Raw genomic sequence first — 19,043 nt, 5'->3', positions numbered from 1 at the left:
CCAGCAAATGAACAGCCTTTGAAATATGCAATACGTATTTGTAATCATAAATTTAGCAGAAACTGCAGTGACTCTAAAGATCAGGGTGCACAGTAGCACATTTTAACAATGCAGCTAGTAATAAAGCAATGTGTTACTTTGGAAAACAGCGAGAAGCAGCAGGAATGAGCAGATAAACTGCTAATTAAATATATAAATCCTCCATAGTTCACCTGTCTTATGAATTGTCACATAACTGCATCTGTGCAACTGACTCAGTCCAATTTAGCAGGTCTGATGGGGTTGCCACAGAAACAGAAAAGTACGTGTCATTAGCAGTAGCCAGCCATAAAGCGTGTTGAAGCCGCAGTACGATGACTATTAAATGTTTCTTTCTTTCTGAGGCTCAGTTGGTTCCAGTTTGCTGTTTGTTTGTGGAAACAATACGAAGCCCTCAGCATACAGTTTGTGTTGATGTTAAGACCAGAGGAAGTTATGAGCGCTGCAGTGACCGACTCAGCAAAGCATTAGCGACTAATGCACAGTCTGCCTCAGCACACGGCGAGCCTACTCTGTAACTTTAGGTTGGTTGCCACTTTAAAGCTGAGCTGCAATTTCCTGGCACCACATTGAGTTGATCATGGAATATCTAAAGACTTTTCACAAACTGACTTGTTGCAATGGTGGCATCTGTTAAAAATACCACACTCAAATTCAGTGAGCTCCGTAAAATAACCTATTCTCTCACAAATGTTTGCAAAGGCAAACTTCATAGCTAGGTGCTATGAAATCCCCTGAATTCAGAGATTAAGAGATGTGGCCCGATACTTTTGCCTATAGTGTCTGTCGTGGCAGTCCTAGACAAGTTATGTCTAATAATCATAAAAAAAGTGCCAAAAAAGCAAACGAACAGAGTTTTTCCATGAACTGTATGCTTGTTAATATGTGTGTCCTACATTCCAAGTCACCTGCTGTACACCAGCAATAATAGGTGCTTAGAATTGCTAAATTGCATTATCATGCTGCATAAGACAAGACTTGCAACTAGCAACATGGATTAAATAATTCTCAAGACAGAGCTCACAGATGTGTTTAAGTGTAAGGGCTTTTTTCTTCCCTGCGCACCTATTTATTATTTATATATTTATTATTTATAATATAAAATATCAGCCCATCTATTTTTTTAAATGCAGGTTTAAGGTACTTTTGCACTGGCTTCACTTTCCAGATATGAACACCAATTCCATCTTCCATATACGGCACACATATTTGCTTATTATTTAAGTAGAATGAAAAGAAAATCTCAAGTCCTGCTGCCTATTTTAAACTGCACTCCACACATTACAGTTGCACTTACCTCTGTAGGCACTGCCAGTGAAGGTGCAAGGGGCTTCATGTAGTTGTACCTCAGCAATGTCATCATGACGACACAGCGAAATAGCTCCAAGACAGCCGATGATGGCCTGAATATAAGGACACATTAAGCAACAATGCATCACTTAGATGGAATAATTATATTTTAATGTGAGCTAATATCAACTTCCTGTGCTGATCAAATAGAGTTGATGAGGAGAGATTTGGTTTGAGATATATAATAATAATAATAATAATAATAATGGATTGGATTTATATAGCGCTTTTCAATGCCACTATTCATTCACTCTCGCATTCACACACTGGTGGAGGCAGCTACGGTTGTAGCCACAGCTGCCCTGGGGCAGACTGACAGAAGCGAGGCTGCCATATCGCGCCATCGGCCCCTCTGGCCAACACCAGTAGGCGGTAGGGTAAAGTGTCTTGCCCAAGGACACAACGACCAGGACAGAGAGCCCGGGGATCGAACCGGCGACCTTCCGGTTACAGATGCGCTTCCCAACCCATGAGCCACGGTCGCCCCACTTTGAAGTCAGCTCCAGTGTTGTGGTACTTGCGTCAACTGAATTTAATCTTATATTCACTCACAACAAAGCATGTATAGTAGGAGTGTGTCTTTATCTTGTTTCTGTTTCTTTTAGTGAATTTCACAAGCTAAGTATGCAGAGTTTTATTTGGTAACAATGAAGAGAAATGAAATGATTCAATGCAAGGTTCATAGTTTAGTTACTGAAAACAAGGGTACATACTGCTGACCACCCCACAGTAATATTAATACTAATGTTCAGACCTTTAACTCTGGGCTGGCAAAGACCTATGGCTCCCAGAGATTCTTTGAGAGTTTTTCTTTGATTCGTTCTTGGACCCCAAAAGAGGTTGGACTGTCTAAAAGCAAGCCATTTTCAGAATCATTGAGTTTAAGATGCAAATACATTATTAGGAATTAGCAGCTCAGAGGAGAATAAAGAACAACTGAAGAAATCTAAACAGATAAGTACAATCAACTTGGCATTTTTACTTCAATGCTAATTTTAACACTCCACATTTTGTATTCCTTCAAATTCAGTCTTTGGATGATTGCCACTCAAAGCTTGAGAACCTCTACCAAAGCCAGAATAGTTCTCAGTCTTGCTTTTCTCTAACCTCCCCGAGACATTTTTAACTGTTTAGTCTAATTTTTAAATCCTCTAAAAGTCTCTTTGAAAATGAATCCATAAAGAAATATCTGTACTGTACCTCTGGTCGATGAGGAACCCCAGAGACGTGAGAGTGAGCAGAACGTAGCCAGTCATACCCAGAATAGTTAACTGGGACAGTATCTAGGATTGAGATACATTTGCATACCATGAGAAATGCGGTCAGGAAAAAATACATTAGATTCAAACCCTTAAATCAATATCATGGCCAGTCAAGTTACAATCACAGGAGACCTTACTGGGAGAGCAGTCATAAACCGCAGAGCTGTAATGCCAACCAAAACATGTCTGACCTTCGGAATAAGTGTACTGGCACACACGATATGCTGCCTCTTACTTTACACTGACATGCCTAGTTTACATAGACGCTCTAATCATCCCAGATGGGTCTTGACAGGGGACTTGACCACAGTTGAAGAGACTGTAGTTTGAATCCCCTAAATGGAGCCAAAACAACCAACTTTGGAGGAGAAATCCAATGCAGATTCTCACTGACCTTTCCAAGCTATTTGGAACATACACACAAACAGACTTGCATAAACACAAAGAGTAACGTACGCTCTAATCTGTGTTCTCCAACCTATGGCCTTGGCTAAGGGCAGCCGTTGGAAAGCCATTGTCTCCTGAGGATGCTGTGGGCTGTCAGCTTTGGTTTATATTTCTCTGACACTCAATACAGAGTCTAACAGCCAAATCTCACTGACTGCTCCCATGCTGTAAATACCCAGAGGGCTCGCGCTTGCCAGCACAAAAATCAACCCATCAACAGGATGCAATAAAACTGTATTTCTATACGTTTATCCAAGTCATAACCCATAAGCTGCCATAAGCACAATATTACCAGGAGCCTCTTACAGGAACACAGATACAATAATGCTTTCCATGAATCAGACAAGGAAATTATTTGAGCTCAGTCCATCTGTGAAGGACTGACAGTCTAGGGTGACCTTCATTCATAGTTTATTAAGGCAGATTAATCACTGCAATGGAGTTCAAGGGCTATGGATACCATTATTTTTGGTAAGCGTATAATGAGAGGAGAATTGTTTTGATATCAAAGGTTATGTGAACTTTTCTGTGTCTGATAACCTGAGAGGCTCAGCAGACCAGATGTATTTAGTAACCTAATCTTTATTTCTTGTTGTTGTTTGTTTGTCTTTCTATCATCCAGGGGGCATGCAGCTGAGACACTACACTAGAGAGAAATTCCTCCATAAAGCCCTAAGTGTCATCAACTCACATTTCATTTCCAAGAGTTTTTAAAGAAACACTTTGTGCTTCTTTTGTCATGGTAATTTTTCAAGTGATCAACTGACAACTTGTAGCAATATCAGCAGAGGTCGGAAATGACAGTTAACATCTGGTGGCAACACTGTAAGGACTGATTGTGTTATGTTGTCTCTTGAGATGAGCAAATTAACTAATTACCCAGGCCATTATTGATGAAGACTGATCAAACAGGAAAAAACAAGCAAACCAAAAAAAAAACAAAAACAAAAAACAGTGCCAGTAACATGTAATAATGAATCAGGTATCAGGTAAGTAAACATGATTCCTGTTATACTGAACTATTTTAAGGAGAGTGTGTTTCCAGCAAACCATTAAATGGGATAACAAAATAACACACCTGTTAATGTAAAGTAACAAGGACAGCTCTACAAACGACATCATCCAAAGTGACCACACATCTGAATAAACCTCTCTTCTAAAGTAAAGTAGTCTCAGCATTTTATATTTTGTAGAACTGATTGCACTCTTACTGTATTAGATTCAAATGGGGGGGAAAAAGCAGGGCTTGCTCTACTGTGTGATTCATTAGCCAATGAGCTTATAGTAGCTCTTGATTTTACAGTCAGAAATGCCCCCATGCTCATGTGTCTACCTTCAAAAATCTGAAATGTACTGTGGTGGGAAAAAAGAAAAAAAAAACCTTTCACTTATAAGGCTCCAAATGGGACTTTATGCCATGAAGCTTCTGGCGTACAGCTTTTGTGCTGATGTTAATGCCTGGCAGTTTGGGAGTCTGTAGTTATTAAGTCAGTTATTGAGAGCATTGGTAACTATTACATGCACTCTTATATGCACTCTTCAACTTTACAATCTGCGTTGCAGCTGTTCTGAAATACTTCACAATACCACCATCTGATCGTGGAATATCTAGCAGAGTAAAAATCTCAAAAATTGACTTGTTGCATCAGTGAATCCTATTATATTAGCAAACTAATTCAGTGAGCTCTTTAGAACATTGCTTGTAAAGTCACAGTGCACTTATTGCTTTATTTCATACACCTGTGGCAATGCTATTGAGAACACCTTAATTCAGAGATTACCAGTGAAGCTCAGTACTTTTGCTCAAATAGTGAATATTTTTGAACTTTCGGTAATTTGCAAAAACTTCAAAAGAGTGAAAGCAAAACCTGTGTTTGTGCGTGTGCGTGTGTGTGTGTGTGTGTGTGTGTGTGTGTGTGTGTGTGTGTGTGTGTGTTTGTGTTTCACTTTTGGTCTGCTGGGTAGAAATGCCCAAACATACTTTAAATGAGAAAAAGTTCTGATGGTCAATTTCCCTCACTGCCTCTAATAATAACCGTTTAAAATACGTACATGTAAAGCATACACACTGGCCTGATGATGATGTAATTGAAGAGTAGCTTCACTTGTTTGAAATAGCCATGTTTTCATGGCTTCGAATTAACACAAAGCACATAAATTGTCTGGCAGCGTGTCTTCAATTGTCAAGCTAAATAAGCAGCTAGCGAACATGTGGGTATAAATACATAAGAGTGACATGATTTATTGTTGGGCCAAGGAGCTCACTTTGTTATTTTCCCTCCAAGTCTGATTGCTGCATCCTGAAGGCTATTTGGTTTGGGAAATGGTTGACTCGACACAATTAAGGCGTTTGTGTTCACTGCTGGACCACCAGCTGGTGTTTCGTTCGCCAAAAGGGAGGGGATCCCTCGATGCTGGAGAGGAGGTGTGTGTGAGAGGTGACCACAACTAACAGAGCCCCAATGGAGGTAGCAATCGGGGGGGGGGGGGGGGGGGGGGGGGGGGAGAGAAGACAGGGCATTTTATTTAGAGTTTGAAGAGGTTGGGTGTGACAGCTCTTTCTGGCTAACCAAAACTGTGCCTGGGGGAAAAAAATCCTTCCAAAGATAACTGCTGGGGAGGTTCTTTTCTTTCTTTTTTTTCCTGAAGGAGGAGGAAGGGGGTCTTTTGGCTTGTTGGGTGGAAAATAATAGACAAGGTTGCTTTAAAGGGGAATGCTGATCCGTCATTCTGTCATGATGTTAGACACAGCTAGTCTTTTTCTGCTGGCTAAGTAGAGGACTCTGCTCCATTATGGACCAGCCACAACAAACTGGATAACTGGATGAATCAGTGTTGGAAAACAAACACGTAAACTCAGTCTTAAATTGGGAACTCTGGACCACCTTGTCATACTTTGAGGGATTACAGTAGCCTAAACAAATCAGTAGTTAGTCTAGACTAAGCTACCCCAGATTTAATCCTATATATCTGACAAATCCAACTAAAAAAAGGGAATTTAAAGAACTCTATGAAGGGAGCTGAAGTGTCACCCTCCAAATAAAGTTTAATAACAATCACTTTGTCTAATGTGACAAATACATACCATCTTGTTTTCAAACAAATCATGGTAAGTCTTCAGCACCAAAAGGAAATGTATGACTGCATAAATTTGTACAGGCAGTGACCAGCTGGGATTATGAGGCACTTCCTTTCCGGTAACCTGTGAATGGAAAATAAACATGTTTAATTCCCCGAACCCTGATATTTTTGAACAGTTTCTCACAGCCAACAAGGCTTAAATACTAATTTTACCCTGATGGTAACAGTTTTAATGTCATGCTGTCAATTGAATTCAAAACTAGTACAAAAAAAATCTTCTAAAAACATCATGTATGCTATTATTTCTGACTCAAAAAACAACTGAAGCCATTAACCAGTGACACATTACCCCACATTCACAGAAGCCTGTGAATAGTTAAAATAGTTCAAATGATGATAGAACATGCACCAAGACTATTCACAGGCTTCTTCGTCCACACACACAACAACAACACATGTCTGCTTTATGTTTGTGGCATTATCACAATAGTCTACAAATTTCAGATTGATAATCAATAAATTAATTTTCTCAGATGTTATGTTTACACAAACAAATTTATAGTCACCCATGCCCAAGCAACGTACCCCTGTACAACTGCATGCTTGGGCATTTGAGGCATGTTCCTTAACATTTGACACACAGGTACTGACAGCAATGCTATGCTAATTTTTAATAACATTAGATGTAGGGTGTTAGGTCAATATAGGTTTTATTATTTGCTACACCTCACGCTAGTTTGCCTTAAAATGATACACATAGCTCCCATTGGCAAAGACAAAGACGACTTTAAGGGTACTATGACATGCAACAGAACATAAACAACAACAGACTCTTTTCACTGTTCTGTTGAACAAATAATGAGCTAAGCGGTCCAGTCGTCTCATATTAGGTTAACAGACTGGATTAAAGGAAACCGTCTGCAACCACCAAACTTTCTTCTCTAAATGCATGTCACCATTTTGCAGCATGTTCAGATATGTGCATGAATCATTTCCAGCAAATCATCTGAGTCATGCATGGCAAAATTATTCTCTACCAGTAATAACAGAAACAAAGAAAATGCCATTTGTAGAATGCAATTGCACCCAGTGGCTAACTCTGAGAATATGCCATGTATAAACACTGCATGCTGGTGGTGAAAAAACAAAACAAAAGGGTATGATAAAGATGAGGAAAAGATGCTAAACTTTAATTTAAAAAAAAAACAAACAAACTTGTAAACCCACCCAATGTGCCTTTCTTCAAAAAGACATTTTCTTACTTTAGCATCCTACTAGTGGAATTTCAGAACTGGTGAAAATTAGCTTGTTGTTTTCCATTTACAAAGTCATCCAGGATTTATTGGGTGCAGCGGTTTCCCTTAAACACTGAGGAATATCTGAGTCCTTCTGTAAGAATTCCCTGAGTCATTTGACCTGTTTTTCCCTTCTGTCCAAGACAATAAGTAATTAAGCCCTGAGGACTTTATGGGAATGAAAAATAACTGGCCAATCAGCAGTGCCTGTTTCTCATTCAGGGGTTTCCCAGGATTTTGAGGAACCAAACCATCACATGTGGGTTCCCCCTCAAAATCCCATCCCCAACCCTGTAGATATTCCAGTCTGCTGCTCTGCTTATTCTCAGAGTTGAAACACGTTGAACCCTTTTTCCTCTTTCACTCCCCTCTTTTTCCTCTTTCCTTCACCAGCAGATATCAAGAAGTAGCCGCCTACATAAAGCCTTTCAAGATATTTCAGTTAAGTTCCAGCTCTGACCATGTTTAGAATTACCCTGCTGGGTTTAAAGAGCCAATTTAATCGTAAAGTCAAAGGGGACTTTTTTTTTTTTGCAGTCTGAAGCATGAGGGAACTAAATATGCGACACCATCAGCGTTATTTCAAAGCTAACCACCGGGGCATTCAGCTGGAGCCTGTATTTCTTTCTGCATACACACAAAGTCACGCACACACATGCACATTTACGCTAAACTGCAAGTGGTTTTATTCACGCAGACTGTGTTTAAAGACAGTGAAACTAAACTTATTGTGTCGCCTCTACAAAGGCTTTGCAGCTTTTATTTGATGTGGCAGTTTCTTGTAAAACTGGCAGAATATACGAGTCCTTCAATAAGGAATGCTCTGAGTCATTTAGGCCTGTGTGTTGTGTCTGTCAAAATGATGGGTAATGAAGCATGAGGGCATTTTGTCCTTAGAAATGATGCAAACCTTTGGATTGTCATTGTGGTCACCCAGCCGACGTTTACCAGGTTTCCAACTTGGACCGTTGAGGAAAGTTGACAGTTTGTTGCTGATAGTTTTGTAGGTTTTGGATTTCTTCCACAAATACAAGTAGTAATGCAACTAAAAGGGAAAAAAATACAACCAAATTAGACATTAATACATAATCAAACACTACATTTAACTGATGAATGCTAACAAAGGAACAGCAATAATCCTAGAATGAATGTTTCTATTTTCTTTGGGCAGAACATTGCTCATGCAGTGCTCTGCCAACAGTGATGGCAGCAAAAATAATCATAACATCCACCTGGCATTACATTTTATTGGCCTCTTTCACCTCAACTGGGCAGTTTGTTTAGAGTCATAATGTTATGGTTACAAAATGGACACTCGGCCAGTGAGGGAAACATGAGCTCACACCTCATCTACCAAAGGTGTTTATACCCAGATGGAGGTGAGCTGCTTGACCAATCGCCAACTTGTGGTAGCCACATCAATGATGAAAGATGAGACTAACCTGCACATAGAGGATTTCAAATCTTTTGATGGGGAAAACCAGGCCGTACACGACTTGGTTGGCTTCTTGAGCAAAGGTACCTGGGGATGGTATGAATAGCGGTGTGCAAAACAAAATGATGTGAATAAATGACTCAAACTTCTATTCCTGTTATTTATTCTTAAAACCTGAGGTAATACATTAAGGTTTAAAAGTTTAAGATGTTTAAATATCCAACAAAGAAAACGTGTCACCAGAAAGACAAACATGAAATGAATCACATGTTTCTATTGTTATTAGCATTTTCTTCATCTTTAAGCTATTTGTCCCTCCACCCAGCTGCTAAATGCTCCACGTTCACCAGCTTTTCATTGATTTTATCTGTTGTTCACTTGACCAAGACAATAAAACTGAAGTGTAAAACGAAAATGAACTAAAAGATGCTAAAACTCTGAGAGGGTTAGTGACAGACAATGGTTAACAAAGGTTAATTCGGCCTCCAGTTTAACAGTGAAAATGCTACTAAGGGAATGTAGAAACGCTCCTTTGAGTCAGTATCCTTTGCATAAACTGACTTTTCTTTGAACATATACCCTAAAAACAATAAGGTACTATAAAAACACCAGGAACATCTATTCAACATCTATAAAACCACCATCAACTACAGAGAAGTGTGTTTCTCATGATTTAAACAGATACCCTGCACAGACATTTGTGGCAAACTGTTTTATTTTCATCACTGTAGTATTGGGTGATACCTTAATTTTTCAAGCCCAAGCATCACAGGTATGTCTGCATGTTCTCAGTTATGTAGGCCACGGTAGTCTTAAGCATTTGAGTTGAAAGGAACAGGATTTCTTTTCAAGTTCATGAAGAGGTTTCACTTCTCATCTGTGATGTTTCTTTGGTTCTAAAAACTGATGGAGTCCCAGGTATTTCAGGAGGAGTGCCTCTGAATATTCATATTTTGGACAATGACAACAATTTGAGAGGAGGCCATCTATTTCTACTGTGAGCCATCATCACCAAATTGAAGCATACGACACCAAATATTCCCCACCTATAAGTCACAGTCTTGACATCCCTTTGCAGGCATTTCAATCCCCACTCAAACCTTGAACCAGATGACCTTAACTTTTATGGCCGTGTGGCATGGCAATGTCTCAGACTCCACATCTTTACTCCTGTGAGCATAATGACCCATGCCTGGGTTCACAGCCTCACTCATGTAGACTCACAATCACTCTCAGGACCACCTCCGAAGGGACAACCTCAATAGGGGTCTCCAATAGTTTTTGAAACTAAAGAAAATCAGATGAGAGGTAAAATATCTTCATAAACCAAAGAATTTCAGTTGTTCTGAACTCAAGTAATCAAGATCATCACAGACAGGAGAAACTAACAACACCTGGAAGACTTTCATGGTACAGAAAGTCCATCATACAGAAATTTGATCATAATTAAAGTATTTCACCTGAATGCTTTGAATCTTTGAAGGGAAAGTTCAGATTTCAAATTTTAGAAAAAATCTATAGAAATACAGTTTCCCGTGCAAGGGTTACTATGCAGTTTTGTGTATTTGAGGTCTGTGTGGCTAAAAATAATGCATGTCAACAGCAGCTATAAATGGTATAGTCAGTGCAAGAAGAACCATTTGCCTTTTGCACAAAACAGATGTGGGGGGCAGCACTGGTGGCATTAAGAATTAATCCCATTGTAGGAATTTTATTATTTTAGAACAGATACAAATGTTGATACAACTCAGTGGTGATCCAGCTGTCACACTCTACAAATGCCATCACAGACTAAAAGTTACACTGTCATAAATAAAGTACATTCACTTGCATTCAAAAGAAAAACAATAAGAAGCAAATACAAATGACTTACCAAATAATCTGTCCCAAATAATCAGAATACCACCATAGTTCTTGTCAATGCAATAAAGGTTCCGCCCTGTTGAGTTTACATTCGTGAGGTTGCTGTATTACTTATTCACATTTTAGATAGATAGATAGATATAAACATTTTCAGAATTAACTCTGATCCATAAAACATCTCCAACATGTCTACTCATTCAATCTTTCAGTCCTTATGCAATGTTTGATGTAAACAGCGTAAGGTTGGATAAAATTACCGTCCTCTTACCATGATGAACTCTGTGGTGTTTTGGAGTGTTCAAGATCCACTCCAGAGGTCCAAGGTCTCTGATTAACTGGAAGAAAGATATAAAATCAACTTTAAAGTAATAAAGTTTCATTTTCCTTATACAAATTAAAATACAAATAAACCGTCTTTACTTGGTTTCCCAGTGACAGCATTGACGTGTTTAATTTCTTTTTGTCCTTTTTGCTTCATTTATGCTCCAGTAAAGACAAAATTCAGACAGTAACCCTAACTTATTATTTTCCATCTCCCAGAGAAACCAGAATGAAACAGTTGTTGCTGTTATTGCCACTAGTCCAACTGCCTGTTTGTCGAAACACTAGAATAATCACTCTTCTTCCATCTGGTCCCATTCAGACATCTCAATGTAATGTCTGCAGTCATTAACACCTGTGTGTATGTTGAAGGGCGCAGGGGGTCCCAAAACAGAGCAATAGTACCAAATATATATTACTTTACATGCAATAACAATTCTGCTTGGAATGAAGTGGACAGAAAACCCTTTTGCTGCAGTGGGTAAACTCACGAAGTTTCATCTTCTGGAGAGCAGGAATGCTACAGTACTGTAAGTGAAGGCAACTGGTATAACTGGTCTGATGGTGGCAGCACAGAAGTATTCATGTAGCTACCACAAAGAAAACTGTCAATGATCACAATGAATTTTCTTGAAAACTGTGGATGCTTAAGAAACAAACATTAAATAGTGGAATGATGAAACTTTATTTGAATTTGAATAAAACTGTTGCCCTAGTGTTTCAATTGGCAAGAGTTGCATTAACAAAACCATTTCTCTGACCAATGGAAATATCCATCCATCCATCTTCTTCCGCTTATCCCAGGAGGCATCCTTGTCAGATGCCCGAACCACCTCAACTGTCTCCTTTCAACGTGGAGGAGCAGCGGCTCTACTCTGAGCCCCTCCCGAATTGCCGAACTTCTCACCCTATCTCTAAGAGAGAGACCCCGCAGGAGGTGCCATAGGGGTTGGGTGCATTGTGAGCCAGGCGGCGGCCAGGAGCAGAGGTCCTGGCGGGCCGATACCCAGCTACCAAGACTGGCCGATGGAAATAATTTGGGCAACTTTAAATCTAAACTAGTACTAAAAAAAGTTAAATATTCCAGCAAATTGCTGTTGGAAGCCTTACTATAGCTGTCAGAATCACTTTCAAATATTCATAACATCCATAATTACATTTGTTGCCCTGATTAACACACTCAAAAGAGTTAATTTCTCCAATAAATAATATTATTTATGGTGATGTTAGCACAACAACTACAGTGTTGGAAAAAAGACTTTGTGGCAATAGCAGAAAACTCCTGACAATGGTTAAAGACATTGTTACACACACACACACACACACACACACACACACACACACACACACACACACACACACACACACAGTCTAGTCCAACACCCATGAGGTTTAAACCATCAGGAATACATTTTCTTATTCATTTCTTGTTGGAAGGTACCAAACTGATTCCTCCGTGAGTCATTATAGATTAAAGAGGTCACACTGAGCATATTTCACACAGTTCATGTTTCTCTTTTGGTTGCAAGTCATATTTCGATGGATCACATCAGTATGACAGACGGAGAAATGTGCGTGGTTGGACAGAATTTCTCTGCGATTCATTATTTCCACATAATGGCTGCGCCTGGCAGCCGAGCGTGAGAGTTTTATCTTGAATGAAAGGGGTCTCCACCACTTCACTCCAGCTCTGAAGCTGCAGCGAATAGTGAGCCAGTAAATTCTATGACATCAAAAAAAAACCAAAAAAAAAAAACAGAAGGCATAAATTACATCCCTCAGAAAATTGTGACTATTACGACTGTTCTCACTAATAGCGCACTAAAAGATCGAGGGCGTTCCAAATCCATTCATTCCCTCTAACGATTGTGGGGATTGTAAAAGTGATACTCTCAGTCACTTTAAAAGGCAGACAGAATGGTCATGCTTCTGTTTGGAATATTTCATAAAATCTCATTATTTTTTATTGAATACAGGCTCCACTGCAACATGGAGTCCACAAAAGTCTGGCTTAACAGACAGATTAGCACTGGCACAGAGAGACAGACAACTTTACAGATTTTATTTTCCTATTGATTCTTTAAACAACAACCACATTAATTCAGGTAATACTAATCTGGTAGTGCTACATGCTGCCTGAAAATATTTTATAATTGCATCATAGAGGTGTAATACCTCTTTGACTAAACAATGAAGTTGCAGCCATGTTACTGAATTATGCCATTGAATAATTGACATATAAGCATTTTTCCAGACATTATGTCACCATAGATAAACAGAACTTTGAAAAACTACCCTGAATTGAAATCTGCAGAAGAATTCCCCAACGGTAAGGTGATTATCTGCCAGTTCTCAACATCCAATGTCTATAGCCAGGTGACTACTTAATGTCTATTTAGATAATGCTTCTAAATAACTGCTCAAAAATGCCTGAAGGCATTTAGAGTCTGTTGCAGAACCAAATATAACATGCAAAAACGTTTCATTTCAGCACTTAATTGTACCTCATTGAAATTTCGTTATTGTTAGAAAAGGAATTCTTACATATGCACTAAAATATTTAGCTTCAAAGTAACAGCTGTTCTTACAGCTGCAAACAAAACAATTTAAAAATATTGCAACTTTAACTCTGAAGGCAAACGTTCTCCTTTTTGGGAATGTTTCACTTTTTTAAGTTTCACTACTCCTCAGAAAGTAGGTAGCAGGTGTTTGCAGACAACTCTAGATCTTCCATGAAAAATGACTATTAACCTACAAGCAACCACTCAACCAGGCAGGAAATGCAGTTTGATGACGACATACATCCAGAGTCAGTAATGATTTAGATTCAGTTTAAGGGAAAAATATATATACATAAAAACATAACAAGTGAGTCGTTTTTATAGGAAAATGCCATTCCAAACCTTTAAACAGAAACAGTGTCACATTTATAATATACTGACACCAAATCTCTTATAAATACACACCTAGTGAAAACGTAAGCAAAGAATATGGAAAACTACCGTGGGTTAGTATTAAAATCAGGTCCTTGTTTTGGCATTTTTCCACAGAAAAAAAACCAAAAAAAAACAAACACATACACTGTTGAATGAGCCTGTTTGGCATTTACCTCAGTATGGATCCAGAACTGGTAGAGCAGGTTTAATTGTATGTGAACAGCGAATATGGATGGAGGTACAGCCAGAGCCATCGGCAAATAGAAAACCTGAAGAAAGAAAGATTTCAACAGAAATCTAATGGAACCAGAGTACAATGTGACAGGGTCCCAATAACACAGGTTTATTGCTCCAATAAGGTGGAACTACAAGCCTGTTTTTGCTAAATGATGCTTTTATTATTTTCCTGACTGACTATGTTAAACAAAAGTAAAACAATCCAGGTAACAATGTCCTGTAGGTTTAAGTGTTTATTATTCAAAACTGAATAAAACTCTTTCCACAGTCAGAGATTTGAGTCTTGAAGCTTTCAAAGATTTAAGTGAAGCACTTTAAATTAATATTTCTATTCCATCTATTGTCATTTATTTCAATTTTTAAATGTAGCGCCAAATCCCAATAGTCAATTGCCTCAAAGTGTTTTATATTAGACGTTATATATTAGGAGTCCATTTGTTAGGGACATATTTTGGGCAGATTTGGTGGTCAAGAGTCTTTACAGCAGTTGGATTGCACTTGAGTAAACGAGTCAAACTCCAAGTCCACTGTGATCAGAAGAATCAAGTTATCTAGTACTAAAGTGTGACTAGATTTCTTTTTCATTGTTTTTGGACAATGAGGCAGCTCCATGGTGCAGAGAAATAAAAAAAAAAACATCAAGTTTTGGATATGCAGACAATATTTCAGTCGTTCATCATCCAATGTTTCCCATGAAATTACACTGTATTCTTGTTGTTAGCAATGACACTTGATGCACCCAGGCTTAAATTAAAAACGTATGTCACAATGACATCAACTGACTCTTCAGTGAAGTCATCATCTCATCAACCTAAAACTACTGCTGGCACTGGTGGTAGTCCATGTTCTACGTTGCAGCTGTACAGGTCTGCACCTGGCACAGGTTCTGTTTAGAGTGGCCCTCCAGCTCAGAGCAGGTTTCTACACCACAAGCAGTAAAAGATGCAGTCTGCTACAGTGGACTTGGAGTTTGACTGTGGAATGAGAGACTCTTTGGAGATAGCTAGTTACTGTAGTTAGCCGAATCTCGTTTTTCAAATTACAACTGTCTAATACTGTAACTTATGTTTGAATGCAATCATGTTGTTCTATTAGAAAAAAAAAAAAATCTGTGTGTTTAAAACAAAGGCTATCACTTGAAACATCCTTTAAAAGAATGAATATTGTCTTACCCATGAGGTAAACGGCTGGGTGACAGATTGTCTGAGGGCAGTGGTAAGGTTGTAGTACTCTGAACTGTGATGAACCTGGTGAGCAGCCCAAAGGACAGCAACCTCTGAAGAGCAATCATACACACACATTGTTAAAGATTAGACAGCAGCCATGTAGCCCTCTATATACAATTCATGCACTAGCCTTAAAGCCTCTCAGTATAACAAATGATTTATGCCAATCAAACCCTGCCCAATCCCCAAATAAGCAACTATACACTTTTATCCCCAGGAGGAGCCATTTTAACCTTGCTTCTGGCCAGCTGTGAAGAAAACCTGAGACCTGAGCCTTGCTGGTCATAAGGGGGTAGGGATTTCAGGCTATTATGACTATGGGGGTATTTGGCTGCAGCTGGTTAGCGTCCAGCTTGATGTCCCAGTGCTCCAGTTTACATTCCTCTGCTGTGTTGTGATACTTGCTACATTAATATCTGTGTTACACTTCATTTTAACATCCAAAGGGAACATGCTTGTTAAGTTTCACTGGATCTCCAGATCGTTTCCGGACCACCCCGTCTGGTCTGTGCTTTTTGGCACCTCCTGGCTACTTTGGCTTCTGCTGCTGTACAAGGAGAATAGTAACCTTCAAATACTTCAGAACCACATAACCCTATATGCAGACTATATATGGTAATATATTCCTTATAGTAAAAGCCCCAGCGATTAAATTAGGTTTGAGTTTCATATGGCAGCCTTGCTGTGTAATGCGATTACATTTGAGTTAAATTAGGCATTAGGATGTGTGAATGTGGTCACAATTGGGTAGTTGAAAATTAAATAACCTACGCTTAGAATTGGCTCAAACGGCACTTTATATTGTTTTATTATTATTATTATTCATTCATCTAAATGTTGTCTCATCAAGACATGCCCATATCTTTTCTGTCTAGGTTCGCCAACTCTTTGGAATTCCTAGGACTTCAACATTGACTAATCAAATGTAGTCAATCTTCATCTAAGACTTTCACAGCCTGAAACCTGTCACAGCTGATGCAGATGGCCAAATTAGAGCAGCAATTAACCTGAGCATGCCCCTAGTGTGGCTACAATGCAACCTTCACACAGAATAGAAAACTCAAATCAGGAACCTTGTTGTCAGGCAACTTTGTCAACCACTTCATGACCACCCCTGAAGTGAAGGAGGGTAAAAGGTTCTTTTCACATCTCAGTTGTAGACAAGAGCAAAATCAATCACAGTCCAGGCTTAATAAAAATAAAATAATAATTACAAGAACTTCCATACTAACATGTCCAAGTGAAATTAAAAATACGGGTTGTAAAATTACCCATCAATACATAAAGTTGTAAATCAATATTTGACAAATCTGCTCTTGTCATTTACGGATTGGTTGGTGTTAGCAATGTCTTGCTTACAAATGACTAAAGAATAAGCATTACATAGAAGCTACAGAAGCCTACTAAGGATTTCCAAGGACCAGATCATACATGAGAACACCATATAAAGATGAAAGCTGTGAACAAGAACCCAAGAGCCTCACGTTTTGCAGGTTGCTGATATTGATGTTCATGTGTTCACTGTACAAACCAATTAGAACACTGTTAATGGAAGGACACTACACAGGAAGAGACACTTCGAGGACAATGGTTTATGAACAGCTCAGTGACACCTTTATAGAAAAAACAAGAAAATTACAAATATATAATGTTGACAAGTTTAACTCTTCCTTCCTCTCCATTTCACAAATCTGTGAGTTGTATTAAGGCCAGCAGTCATGAAACAAAAATGGGTCGCGGGTCTCTGCACCTGAACAAACAAACTGCTGAAAACCTAAGGTGAGTGGTAAGAGAGCGGAGGAGCATGGTGATCTGTTCTAACACATTTCTAATCAGTGACAGTGAGGCAGAATTCAGTTTCAGAAAACCAACCAGAAAACTACCGCTCCTGAGCAAAAGTCCACACCACTAATATTTAACAGGGTTATTGCTGGACTTCAGCAGGTGTGAGAATAAATGTAACAGACTGTTTTTGGAAGTGTCATTTATCGTGTTAAATGGCATATTTTGGATTGACTCAAAATGGAAGCAACAGGGTTGGATTTTGTTTCAAACTTTATTAAACCTAAGTGCCACTGAAATCTGCTGATGAGGCAGAGGAGAGAAGTGTGGGAGGAGAGGAAGAAGGAAGGAGAGTGACTGAACTACAACAGTCAAGCACAAAAATTATGATATTTCTTCCGCTCTGAACCATAGGGTATTCAAAGATGAACTGTCCTGCTAAGAGACATATTCAGAGGATAAGCCAGCCTTTGTTCAATTCCAGCAGCCTGAAGCTCTTGCTTTTTTTCTTCTAACTGGAGTCATGCTTGGCGGGGTTCAAGACTAAGGGCGGCTAAGATTGATGTTTGTTGTCATTGATAGGAAGTTGGAACAGCTAAGCTTCACTGCAAGCCCATGTCCTCATCTCTGGACTCGGCGGGACACTGCATAGTTTGGCAGGGTCTATTCAGGAGGGAAGCCCCGTTAATGGTGAGAACCAGTGCCACAGAGCCCACGTTCCCAGCAAGAGCACAGAAATGCTGTGGACGGCCCTTCCATCTGTCCTCCAGTGAGCCTTAAATCAGGATTTCTAGGGAACAACAAGGATGAGTGCATACTAATCAGGTGATGGACATTTATGACACTTTTTTACCACACCCACAGGAGATACATGTTTGTGACTGTCAGTTCCCCAGTAAACTTGGGAAACCTAAATGTGCCACTGCTTTGCTCAACTGTTTAACCCCTAGTGCATATCAGTGTAACTGCAGGTACCAAAAGCAGTTGTAATCTTATTTAGTTCATTTAGTTTTTATTTATTGTCAGAACGTACAATATTAGAGCAAAAACAACCTCAACAACCAGACAATCCCTTATGTGAAGGCACTTGGTATAAATAGGGTGGTAGTATCCCCCACCCCCACTCCAGCAGAACCAATTTCAGGGAGAAACAATCAACTGTCACAGGTGTGAAATAGATGGGTAATAAAAGCGTAGCATTTTTTTTTTTTTTTTAAAAAGGTTACGATTGTGATATGCAACCGTAGTTTCACTTATGTGTGCTTATGAGTGTTCAGTACATTGGAAGTCTGAGTAGGCTGAACCTATAGCAGCACAACTAAGAGATGGCTCAGGGTCACCTGGTTCAACCCCAACTAAGCTTTATTAAGGGTTTTAAGCCAAATCGTAAAAATCAAAAAGGGGATCTCTGTCTTGAACCCAAACTAGCAGATATTTAAAAGTGGCCGCTAGCAGAAAAGCTAAAGAAACTAAAAGATAAAGCAAAACTTGCAACTTTCTCCTGAAGCTCGCTCCTCTTTTCTAAGACACTGCTACCACATAAGTATGGCCACAGCACATGGTTCATATGCGTTAAAACTAAATCAGACAAAACAACAAAACACCCCCCCCCCTCCAAAAAAAGACTCACTTAGAATAAAGGCATTTTTGAACTTTCAAATGTTTTTCTAAAAGATTTTTGATTAATTAGTTAACTTAAGTTTATTAATTTAAACAACTCACGATTTAAGATTAAAAATGGTAATGGATTTTGGGCTCTTTGCTGCCAT

At 39.1% G+C, this 19,043-nt stretch overlaps 1 protein-coding gene across 1 annotated transcript in view; it reads right to left on the bottom strand.

Annotated features, from left to right (window-relative positions):
* Positions 1-19,043, bottom strand: part of agmo (alkylglycerol monooxygenase) — a 49,637-nt gene that overhangs the window by 14,217 nt on the left and 16,377 nt on the right. The window contains exons 4-12 of the mRNA XM_080897638.1: positions 15,439-15,542; positions 14,203-14,298; positions 11,041-11,107; positions 10,783-10,848; positions 8,917-8,996; positions 8,385-8,519; positions 6,184-6,300; positions 2,590-2,672; positions 1,337-1,442 (exon numbers count right to left, since the gene is read on the bottom strand). Of these exons, the coding sequence (XP_080753764.1) occupies positions 1,337-1,442; positions 2,590-2,672; positions 6,184-6,300; positions 8,385-8,519; positions 8,917-8,996; positions 10,783-10,848; positions 11,041-11,107; positions 14,203-14,298; positions 15,439-15,542 (854 nt within the window). The remainder of the gene's footprint in view (positions 1-1,336; positions 1,443-2,589; positions 2,673-6,183; positions 6,301-8,384; positions 8,520-8,916; positions 8,997-10,782; positions 10,849-11,040; positions 11,108-14,202; positions 14,299-15,438; positions 15,543-19,043) is intronic.

Source organism: Rhamphochromis sp. 'chilingali', assembly GCF_963969265.1.
Source record: "Rhamphochromis sp. 'chilingali' genome assembly, chromosome: 11".
Classification (NCBI taxonomy): domain Eukaryota; kingdom Metazoa; phylum Chordata; class Actinopteri; order Cichliformes; family Cichlidae; genus Rhamphochromis; species Rhamphochromis sp. 'chilingali'.
This window is presented reverse-complemented; position numbering and strand designations above follow the sequence as displayed.